Source organism: Bufo bufo, chromosome 4, assembly GCF_905171765.1.
Source record: "Bufo bufo chromosome 4, aBufBuf1.1, whole genome shotgun sequence".
Taxonomy (NCBI): domain Eukaryota; kingdom Metazoa; phylum Chordata; class Amphibia; order Anura; family Bufonidae; genus Bufo; species Bufo bufo.
Genome location: NC_053392.1, coordinates 219,038,344 through 219,050,755, shown reverse-complemented (window position 1 = coordinate 219,050,755; position 12,412 = coordinate 219,038,344). Strand labels below are relative to the sequence as shown.

The 12,412-nt window shown below is 45.5% G+C and overlaps 1 protein-coding gene across 2 annotated transcripts in view; it reads right to left on the bottom strand.

The window, feature by feature from the left end:
* Positions 1-10,445, bottom strand: part of RFC4 (replication factor C subunit 4) — a 42,423-nt gene extending 31,978 nt beyond the window's left edge. The window contains exons 1-3 of one of the 2 annotated variants that reach the window (XM_040428301.1): positions 10,305-10,445; positions 10,055-10,192; positions 7,650-7,728 (exon numbers count right to left, since the gene is read on the bottom strand). In XM_040428301.1, the coding sequence (XP_040284235.1) occupies positions 7,650-7,728; positions 10,055-10,182 (207 nt within the window). In that variant the 5' untranslated portion in view covers positions 10,183-10,192; positions 10,305-10,445. The remainder of the gene's footprint in view (positions 1-7,649; positions 7,729-10,054; positions 10,193-10,304) is intronic. The other variant, XM_040428303.1, reaches the window with a different exon arrangement.
* Positions 10,446-12,412: the final 1,967 nt, after the last annotated feature.

Genomic DNA, 12,412 nt, shown 5'->3' with positions numbered 1-12,412 from the left:
TTCACCGGGAACAACTTCTTTTTCTTTGCTTTTAACCCGCCGAACATTTCATCCTGCACTGAGCGAGTCTGCTCTTCCTCCTCAATATCCATTGTCTGCCTTACAGCCGACAGAAGGGGATCTAAATCTTCTTGTGAAAAAAGATATCTCTTCTGATCATCAGCCATAAGACGAACCCTGATCATCATCCATCTCTTGTGAAAGATATAATCCCTCTTCTTTAGACTGACTCCCTTCGTACTCTGAGTCTTTTTTGGGGAGGGGAACCAGCACACGGTTTCTGAACCATACTGGAACTGGCCGCCTGGATCTCCTCTTTCACAATCACTCTTAAGTCCGACAGGAGAGACGATTGCTCCTCTCTGAGAATCTTCGCCAGACAGTCACTACATAAAGCTTTTTTATATGACTCTGGCATTTTCATTGAACATAAAGCACATCTTCTGGCTTTCTTTTTTGGTTCTCCCAGAGATTTAACTGTAGAGTCTCTCTCTCCCTACATAGGAAGAGAGAGAGAGTCCGTTAGCTGAATTGTACTGCATAACAAAAACAAAAGGGATCTGAGCCACCTCAGGCACTTACATGACCTGGACAGGGATGTCTGCGCTAGTGTCCTGCATAGCTGACATCTGGACCTCCATGCCTCACCCAGACAAAAAAATAATAATAATTACTCTCAATTTATGTCCTACCTGGTCCATCCTGTTGCCACGCGGCTCCGCCTCCTCACTTCCTGGGGGGGGACGACTCATTCAAACGAAGAGTCAACCCCCCCTGCATGCCACCGCCGCACCGGGTCTAGTGTTCCCTGGGCGCCGCCATCTTCTTCCGACCATGTGACCTCGACTTCCGGTCACATGATCTGCACGCCGAGCAGGAGGAGCGCCGGAGCGCAGCCGATCCCAGAGCTCCCAACCGGAAGAAGCGGCCTCGGCACCCCACGATACCGCGGCTAAAGTAGGTACAGGAAAAAAGGTATCGGGGACAGCTACGGGACCTCTACCCCGAGAGGTGCTAGCGTTAGGCCACCAGAATCTGAAGAGAGGTAAAAAACCCCCGACCAGATTTGGCCCCAAATCCTTCTCATTCACAGAGCAGGGAACGACTTCTCTCTGCTCCTATCCCTGTAGGGACAGGAAGAACACTGGAGAGTGGGAGGGGAGGGTGCCTTTTAATCTCTCTCGCTTCCTGTCCCTACAGAGACCAATAGGACAACCTCCATGGGTGCTGTCATGGATGGACGTCCTGGAAATAGGGTATATGCTGTTACCTTGTAAATCTATCTCAATCCTAAAATAACAACTGGCATTTACATCCTGGCCTGCCTGCTGCCATGTCTTGGATAGAAACAAATAAGTTCAGTAAGTGCCTTCCACCATTAACATAAGTCTATTATACGCCCACAGCACAAAGGTGATTGAGAAAAGAGGATACACTTGGGGTTTTAGGATAGACCATTCATTTTAGCTATATTGTTTTATGGAAGACCGCGCTGCTGCTCACTCCCGAGTTTCCTTTTTTTCTCAGCACAAGGCTAATCGTTCCTCTGGACATGGAAAAGAACCATCAAGCTGCACAGATAGGCGTCTCTCCTCTACCTGACCCTCCTGTAGGTAATCAAGGAATCGCAACCATAATGAAGCACTGACTTCCTCCATACATTATAAAATGATTTATTATACTCACAAGCGAATTCTTGCTAAAAGCATATAAGATCATGGGACGGCATACAAAGTATCACCCGACCCAGGTTTCGCTTACTCGCTTCTTCAGGAGCGAATGAATGCACTTATAAACCACATCGCAGTCTGACCCATTATTGACAATACCCAATCCAATTCACATTCCCACAAATACAGTCAAACTATAACACATTGGATATCATACATCAAAAACCATTCCTACACTTATCTTTCATATCTCCTGCACTTATTAATAATACTTTAAAACAGCTTCAGGAGGATTACGTTAGTATCATCTATAAAACTCCTCCTGTCACGTCACCTGATCCTGGTCACATGACCAGTTCTACCCAGCCAGCACTAAACACCATCCCTTGCACCCAAAGGTCCTACCTCACCAACACTGCCGTAAGTACGGCCCACTAAGTTATATTTAAAAATTGACACACTAAACATGATTTTAAAATCACATTCTATGTTAAGCCCCTTAGCCTGCACCTGTCCGATCCTATGGCTCCTGAGGGCAACAGCCTCAATAGTGTCACTGGGCATGCGCCGAGCCCAGTGATGTAATCAGAGCGCTGTTGCCCTCAGGAGCCGTAGGATCGGACAGGCACAGGCAGTTGGCAATACTGCAGCTACGCGAGATTTCATGTGCAAGAAGGATGAAGCAAGGTTCGTATGTTGAATAAATTAATATGACGTAGCGGAGGGGGCGGCGCCGTTCAGCTCGGCTGTGGGAGTAAATTTAATTTTTGAGGAGGCGTGCTGGGCTTGAAATTAAGGCGGGCGGGGCACTGCAGGGGGGCGTTACTGGGCTCTAGAGGAGAGGAATAACGCCCCTCTGGCCACCTTGAAGGTTCATTAGCATAACCGAAATATGAATAAAAGAAAAGACCTTTGCTGGAAAGAAGGTAGTTTGTTGAACATTGCAATGGTAACAGCTTAATATGCTCAAACTAGGTGACAGATTCCCTTTAACCAACTGGAATATCCCTTTTGGCTAACCACAAACTTCATTTTACCAGTTCTCTAAACTAGACAACCCCTTTAACTATGGTAAATTAGCACTGCAGCCAAAAGGCACAAAAAACTATGTGCAAAATAAAAATAAAAGGCAAAAACCTTAGGCCTTATGCACAGGCATCATGGTTTATTATATGAGGCACATATTGTTTTTTCTGCAGGATCATGTCATTGCTGGTGTCTACTAGGGGTGGGCGATATGCGATATAAATTTGTGCCACGATATGGATTTTGTGCATATCGCCTATAGTGCCGGACCGCGATATGATCGCGCTCTCGGCACGCGCCATGTTCTCCTGAGGCGGCACAGTGGAGAAGGAGGGAGTCCCTCCCTCCCCACTGTGAGCGGCTGCCGCTGACCACCAGTGAGAACAGAGTAGGAGGAGGAGGGGGAGGGACTGTGGCCACTGCGCCACCAATGAATGTGCCGGCCATATAACCGATCGGAGCCCCAGCATTACACTGCTGGGACTCCGATCGGTTACCATGGCAGCCAGGAGTCACGCTACTGATACTCACGTGCGCCGCACAGACATATGAGAAGGAGCGCCCGGCGGCCACGGCGCACGCGAGTATAATGCTGCTCACTAACATACCATGGCAGCCAGGACTTCAGTAGCGTGTATTGTATTTTTTGCTTTTGTGGTGTAATCCCCATTTAGTATGTGTTGCACAATTGACAACGCAGTCCAGTGCACATCTTGCATGATGTATGCAGTCCTGGAACAGCCGTTCGAGGGTGTATATCTTTGTTCAAGATGTGAGCAAATTACCCGTTTGGAATCGCTAATCGAGTCTCTAAATGGGCAAGTTGCAACACTGAGAGGCATTGACAATTTGCAAAAAAGTTTGCTTCTCACCGAGCAAGCACTCTTTGGGGTAGATGAGGGGGAGGGTGACAGAGAGGAGGCTGAGGAAAGGGAGGTAGCTAGCTGGGTAACAGTTAGAAAGCGGGGTAGAGGGAAGAGTGCCAGGGAGGCTAGCCCTGATCTGACACACCCCAACAAGTTTGCACGTTTGGCAGATGAGGGGGATATCAGTCCAGGGACGGCACTGCCGCAGCCGGACACTTCCTCTGCCAGTCAGGGGAATGTCAGCTCCGGTAAGCAGGGGACCAGGAGAGCAGGGCAGGCCAGACAGGTGCTGGTAGTGGGAGACTCAATTATTAGGGGAACAGATAGGGAAATCTGTCACAAAGACCGTGATCGCCGAACAGTGTGCTGTCTTCCTGGCGCTAAAGTTCGACATATCGCGGATCGGGTTGACAGATTACTGGGAGGGGCTGGAGAAGATCCAGCGGTCATGGTCCATATCGAAACCAATGACAAAGTTAGGGGTAGGTGGAGAGTCCTTAAAAATGATTTCAGGGATTTAGGTCAAAAGCTTAGGGCAAGGACCTCAAAGGTAGTATTTTCCGAAATACTACCTGTACCACGAGCCACACAAGAAAGGCAGCGGGAGATTAGGGAAATTAACAAGTGGCTCAAGAACTGGTGTAGGATGGAGGGGTTTGGGTCCCTGGAGAACTGGGCCGACTTCTCTGTCGGCTACAGGCTCTATCGTAGGGACGGGCTGCACCTCAATGGGGAAGGGGCAGCTGTGTTGGGGAAGAAGATGGCTAAAAGGTTGGAGGAGTGTTTAAACTAGGGACTGGGGAGGAGGGTAACTACGTTATAGGAGAGGAAGATAGTGCAGATAGAGACCGGGGGCAAGGTAGTGGGACTGGGGGAGGAATGGAAGGAGGGACTAGAACAGTTCAGAAGGAAAGGTGTAGGGTAAAAAATATACATAAACCTCTTAAATGTATGTATACTAATGCCAGAAGCCTGACTAATAAAACTGGTGACCTGGAATTAGTGATGTGTGAGGAGGACTATGACATAGTGGGAATAACTGAGACATGGCTGGATGATAGCTATGACTGGGCGGTTAATGTACAAGGTTACAGTCTGTTTAGAAAGGATTGTCAAAACCGGAGAGGGAGAGGGTTCTGCCTTTATGTAAAGTCCTGTCTAAAGCCCACACTCCGTGAAGATATAAGTGAGGGACATGAACATGTGGAGTCACTGTGGGTAGAAATACATGGAGCTAAAAACAATAATAAATTACTAATAGGAGTTTATTATAAACCACCTAATATACCAGAGTCCACAGAAAATCTACTACTAAACGAGATGGACAAGGCGGCAAATCATAATGAGGTGGTTATTATGGGGGACTTCAACTACCCAGATATAGACTGGGAAACTGAAAGCTGTACATCTCATAAAGGAAACAGGTTCTTGGCAATAACCAAAGACAATTACCTCCCCCAACTGGTTCAGGACCCGACTAGAGGGACGGCCATACTGGACTTAGTATTAACCAATAGACCTGACAGAAAACCAGACGTGCAGGTTGGGGGACACCTGGGAAATAGTGACCATAAAGTAATAACCTTCCAATTATCATTCAAAAGAGCGTTTCTACAGGGAGGAACAAAAATACCAAACTTCAAAAAAGCTAAATTTAGCCAACTAAGAGAGGCCATAGGCCTAACTAACTGGGACAAAGTCCTCAAAAATAAAAATACAGCCACAAAATGGGATATCTTTAAAAACATCCTAAAATCTCATTGTGAGAGGTACATACCGTATGGGAATAAAAGGTTAAGGAACAAAAAGAAACCAATGTGGATAAACAGAACTGTAAAGAAAGCAATAAATGACAAAAAGAAAGCATATAAAACACTAAAACAGGAGGGTAGCACAGAAGCACTGAAAAACTATAAGGAAAAAAACAGAACATGTAAAATACAAATAAAAGCGGCCAAACTAGAGACCGAGAGATTAATTGCCAAAGAGAGTAAAACTAACCCTAAAATGTTCTTCAATTATATAAATGTTAAAAAGTATAAATCTGAAGGTGTCGGCCCTTTAAAGAGTAATGAGGGGGGAGTCGCAGAGAGCGACGAGGAGAAAGCAAAGCTGTTAAATATTTTTTTCTCCAATGTATTCACTGAGGAAGATAAACTGTCAGAAGAAATGCTGAATGTTGAAATAAATTTGCCATTAAAAGTGTCCTGTCTGACCCAGGAAGAAGTACAACAAATCGCCAGGACCGGATGGCATACACCCCCGTATCCTAAGGGAATTAAGTAATGTCATAGCCAGACCCTTATTTCTGATATTTGCGGACTCTGTACTGACAGGGAATGTCCCACAGGATTGGCGCATGGCAAATGTGGTGCCAATATTCAAAAAGGGTCCAAAAACAGAGCCTGGAAACTATAGGCCAGTAAGTTTAACATCTGTTGTGGGTAAACTGTTTGAAGGTTTTCTGAGAGTTGCTATCTTAGAGCATCTTAACGGAAATAAGCAAATAACGCCATATCAGCATGGCTTCGTGAGGGATCGGTCTTGTCAAACTAATTTAATCAGTTTCTATGAGGAGGTAAGTTCTAGACTTGACAGCGGCGAATCAATGGATGTCGTGTATCTGGACTTCTCCAAAGCATTTGACACTGTACCGCATAAAAGGTTAGTATATAAAATGAGAATGCTCGGACTCGGAGAAAACGTCTGTAAGTGGGTAAGTAACTGGCTCAATGATAGAAAACAGAGGGTGGTTATTAACGGTACATACTCAGATTGGGTCACTGTCACTAGTGGAGTACCTCAGGGGTCAGTACTGGGCCCTATTCTCTTCAATATATTTATTAATGATCTTGTAGAAGGCTTGCATAGTAAAATATAAATTTTCGCAGATGACACTAAACTGTGTAAAGTAATTAACACTGAAGAGGACAGTATACTACTAAAGAGGGATCTGGATAGATTGCAGGCTTGGGCAGATAAGTGGCAGATGAGGTTTAACACTGACAAATGTAAAGGTATGCACATGGGAAGGAATAATGCAAGTCACCCGTACATACTATCCATAGTATTCAGTATATTGGGCAGACTAGATGGGCCAAATGGTTCTTATCTGCCGACACATTCTATGTTTCTATGTTACTAAATGGTAAAACACTCTGTAACACTGACATGGAAAAGGATCTAGGAATTTTAATAAACAGCAAACTAAGCTGCAAAAACCAGTGTCAGGCAGCTGCTGCCAAGGCCAATAAGATAATGGGTTGCATCAAAAGGGGCATAGATGCCCGTGATGAGAACATATTCCTACTACTTTACAAATCACTAGTCAGACCACACATGGAGTACTGTGTACAGTTCTGGGCTCCTGTGAACAAGGCAGACATAGCAGAGCTGGAGAGGGTCCAGAGGAGGGCAACTAAAGTAATAACTGGAATGGGGCAACTACAGTACCCTGAAAGATTATCAAAATTAGGGTTATTCACGTTAGGAAAAAAAACGACTGAGGGGAGATCTAATTACTATGTATAAATATATCAGGGGGCAGTACAGAGATCTATCCCATCATCTATTTATCCCCAGGACTGTGACGAGGGGACATCCTCTGCGTTTGGAGGAAAGAAGGTTTGCACACAAACATAGAAAAGGGTTCTTTACGGTAAGAGCAGTGAGACTATGGAACTCTCTGCCTGAGGAGGTGGTGATGGTGAGTACAATAAAGGAATTCAAGAGGGGCCTGGATGTATTTCTGGAGTGTAATAATATTACAGGCTATAGCTACTAGAGAGGGGTCGTTGATCCAGGGAGTTATTCTGATTGCCTGATTGGAGTCGGGAAGGAATTTTTTATTCCCCTAAAGTGAGGAAAATTGGCTTCTACCTCACAGGGTTTTTTTGCCTTCCTCTGGATCAACTTGCAGGATGACAGGCCGAACTGGATGGACAAATGTCTTTTTTCGGCCTTATGTACTATGTTACTCCTGGCTGCCATGGTAACCGATCGGAACTGCCCACTGCCACCAATATACTTGTGAATGCATTTTAAAAAAGGTACCTCAAAAGAAATTTGACTACTATAGACTACTTACATCGGCTCCTTCCAGTGACTTCTTCAACACAGCCACCACTTCGTCCTGGAAAGCCACTTCATCCACACATTTCGGCCGGCTGCACAGAAACCATATTTAAAATAAAAGCCATAAAAATAAAATAAAAGACATGACGTACACAACCTGTGGATTCACGCAGTATCCTTTATCTGCTGCCCTGGAATTCACCACACAGAACTAACTTTTCAGCGGTTTTACTTAGGTCTGACAATTCCAGGGTTAGTCAACGAGGCGCTTCTAGCCATTAATTACATACAAACAAGTAATAATCCGTAATATTAAAACTGATAATTTCATAAATAAATGAATAGAAGAAAAAAATGGTGTCTCCAGGGCGCCGCCAAATGGACAATGATAAACATTACACCTCAGACAAATCCAGAGATGGATGTATTCGTTGGCTCCTTTCAAGCTGCCTATTCTTTTATGCATCAGCTTTTTGTTGCCACTTACGGTCAAACCAGCATTTTGTACTGCACTATTCAACGAGCAGATGTATCATCTAGTTTTTTTTCCAATCTGCTTATGTTTTACAGGGACAGCCATCTTGCCTGAGCTATTGTTAGCAGCAGTCAGATATGCTTTACAGCAGTCACATGGACCATAGGAACCTGTAGAGTGCAGAGGACTAATTAGGACTACCATTCCTGGTATAAGGGTACTATCACACTAGCGTTATTCTTTTCTGGCATAGAGTTCTGTCCTAGGGGCTCATTACCGGAAAATAACTGATCAGTTTTATCCCAATGCATTCTGAACGGAGAGCAATCCGTTCAGGATGTCTTCAGTTCAGTCTTTTTGACTTTTCAGGAAGGAGATAATACTGCAGCATGCTGCGGTTTTATCTCCGGCCCAAAAAACTGAACACTTGCCTGAATGCCGTATCCGGCATTTTTTTTTCCATAGGAGTGTATTAGTGCCAGATCATTCAAAATACCGGAATGCCAGATCCATCCTTCTGGTCTGCGCATGCGCAGACCAAAAATAAAAATAAAAAATGCCGGATCTGTTTTTCCGGATGGCACCGGAAAGACGGATCTGGCATTTCAATGCATTTGTCAGACGGATCAGGATCCTGATCAGTATTACAAATGCCATCAGTTGGCATACGTTTTGACGGATCCGGCAGACAGTTTCAGCGACGGAACTGCTTGCTGCATCACTCTGCTGCAATTGTGAAAGTACCCTAAATTATATAACCAAGATAATGTTAAAATAAGGAAGAAAATATTCAGTTTTTCACATAGTTTGCTGTTAACAAAAAAAAAAATGAAAACTGAAATATTTTTCCATTATTCCCCTTTTCACAATGGTTGGTTTGATATATGGGATGTATAGGTTATGACGGCTGGGAGTGGGGCTAGAAGCTGCGGTGCAGTGTGTGGTAGCTTTTATTCTTATACTAGATGTTTGAGGAGCATTTAACTGTTTTTTCTTGCCGATTTCTCCTGTAACTGGAGCGGACGTATTAGCCCGTTACCGCGAGGCTGCATAATCTCTCACCAGAGATGATCTGGATCGACACTTTTTTCCCACAAGAAAATTGTGCTTTAGGCCCAAAATAAGGGATAAGTGTCTGAACGGGTCTACACACGCTTGCATGCTGGCAGCTCTATTAACTCTATGGGACTACTGGAGACAGTACAAGTGGTCAGCTATCTCACACAGTCCTATAGAGCAGGGTTCCTCACCTCCGCTCCTCAGGGCCCACCTGCCGGTCAGGTTTTCAGGATTTCCTTAGTATTGAGCAGGTGATATAATTAGTGTCCATGCATCAGGACTTACCCCAGGTATTCATTCTGTGGGATATTCTCAAATCCTGACAGATGGGGCCTGAGCGCCGGAGTAGAGGAACACTGCTATAGAGGGTCAGTGTGAATGGGTAAGGCTAGTTTCACACTAGCGCTTCTAGACCCAGCAGGCTGTTCCGACTCACTGCATTCCAGAATTGGCGGAAGCTACCGCATCGCCGTCCGGCCCCATTCGCTATAATGGGGACTGGTGGATATCGAGCCTCATCACGGCAAATACGCAGAGAATCGGCCGGACAAAAACACAGCGCTCAGTGGTGTTCTTCCGGCCAATGTTTGACAGGTTGCGGATCTCCATTGGTCCCCATTATAGTGAATGGAGCCGATGGGCGTCAGGTAGTGTATCAATGCCGGATCCAGACATCTCCAGCGGGCTGCTCCCTCCCGCCAGCCTAACGGGGGTCCCGGTGGTCAGACCCCTCCAGTCAGTCACTCATCTTCTATCCTATGGATAGGAGATAAGATGTCTTCACAGGGGGGGGTGCTTTCAGTTTTCGCCTCAGGCTAGGTGCACCCCTGGGACAAACCTGCCTCTGACATCACCATGGAAACGATGAAATGGGGGACACTTACTATTTCTCCACCCATGGAATGAGCTTCTGCTTCTTGCCGTCACTGCTGCTGCCAGAAGTGGAGGCAGACGTCTTCTCCTTCACGGGCTTAGTGCTGATAGCCGTGCTCCCTTTCAGAAACGCCTGCATTCTGCTGCCTCTGCCAGGAGATACACATTACTTCGCATTAGAGCATGCACATAATATAGAGGACCTAGTCTAGTCACTGCGCACTGCGGGTTATGTACTGACAGCCCGTCCGCCGCACTTACATGACGCACCAATGTGCTCAGTGTTCAACTCCGCTATCCAGCGCGCCAAAACCGCGCCAATCACTTCCAGGTCACATGGTCTCCCAGCGCCCAGACGCTAGAGCACAGGACAGTAGGTAAACTGCAGCCACGTGACCGTGACGTCACCGTGTCATGTGACCACCCTCTGCCGCTGGCGCGCGCTGGCAGGAGGTAGTGTAGGAGAGAAGGACGGCGCGCCTGCTAAACGTGGAGGAAGCGGGTTTTATAGAACCTAGAAAACGTTCTGGGAAGGAGCGTAGCTCACCTCTCTCTTCCTACTGGGATCCGATCCTGAATATTCATAATAAAAACAAGATACTATTATTTTTCACCTTGATTCCTGCTCATATTAAGCATTTTGTTCTACAATTCGTAAGCAGCAAATTGTTTTCCACAATGGGCCCTGCAAACAGTATAATGACCACTGACAAGGTGCAGATCCCCAATACAAATCAGAACTACCATCCCAGGTACATTCCACTGCGTCAGATGTGGTCTATTTGATTGTATGTACTGAATGTCCTGCTGGAGGTCTCTATGTCAGTGAAACCGGTCAAAAACTTAGAACTAAAATGAAATCTCTTCGCCACACAATAAAAGAAGAAAAGATTTGCCTGTACCGAAACACTTTTGCAGCAATGACCACGTCACAGACATGAAAGTATTGTTAAAAGGGAATTTCAAATCTCAGACGGACAGGAGGATCTGGGAATACAAGTTCATGATAACCTTTGACACACTCAGATCAGGAATGAATGTGTCTCATGGATTTATGTGGGCCTTTTGGGTTCATCACATTCATGGACTAGACATCAATTAGAGGGCAATAAAACGTTAACACTTCTTATCTATAATCCTCATGTATAATTGCTCCAATAATGTATTGTTACGGCTGTTTGTTTCCTCCTCCACTCATATTGATCTGCTTTGCATCACTTGTCTCATCTACCTCATTATTCCTATGTACAGGGGCGTAGATGTAGGGGAAGCGGCTGCTTTGGGACCCTGACCCAGAAGGGGCCCACCCAGGAGGAGGAGGACTAAAAGATTTTGTCAGAGCCCCCTCAACAGTATTACACAATGAAATGATATACACTGCGTGCAGAATTATTAGGCAAATGAGTATTTTGACCACATCATCCTCTTTATGCATGTTGTCTTACTCCAAGCTGTATAGGCTCGAAAGCCTACTACCAATTAAGCATATTAGGTGATGTGCATCTCTGTAATGAGAAGGGGTGTGGTCTAATGACATTAACACCCTATATCAGGTGTGCATAATTATTAGGCAACTTCCTTTCCTTTAGCAAAATGGGTCAAAAGAAGGACTTGACAGGCTCAGAAAAGTCAAAAATAGTGAAATATCTTGCAGAGGGATGCAGCACTCTTAAAATTGCAAAGCTTCTGAAGCGTGATCATCGAACAATCAAGCGTTTCATTCAAAATAGTCAACAGGGTCGCAAGAAGCGTGTGGAAAAACCAAGGCGCAAAATAACTGCCCATGAACTGAGAAAAGTCAAGCGTGCAGCTGCCAAGATGCCACTTGCCACCAGTTTGGCGATATTTCAGAGCTGCAACATCACTGGAGTGCCCAAAAGCACAAGGTGTGCAATACTCAGAGACATGGCCAAGGTAAGAAAGGCTGAAAGACGACCACCACTGAACAAGACACACAAGCTGAAACGTCAAGACTGGGCCAAGAAATATCTCAAGACTGATTTTTCTAAGGTTTTATGGACTGATGAAATGAGAGTGAGTCTTGATGGGCCAGATGGATGGGCCCGTGGCTGGATTGGTAAAGGGCAGAGAGCTCCAGTCCGACTCAGACGCCAGCAAGGTGGAGGTGGAGTACTGGTTTGGGCTGGTATCATCAAAGATGAGCTTGTGGGGCCTTTTTGGGTTGAGGATGGAGTCAAGCTCAACTCCCAGTCCTACTGCCAGTTTCTGGAAGACACCTTCTTCAAGCAGTGGTACAGGAAGAAGTCTGCATCCTTCAAGAAAAACATGATTTTCATGCAAGACAATGCTCCATCACACGCGTCCAAGTACTCCACAGCGTGGCTGGCAAGAAAGGGTATAAAAGAAGA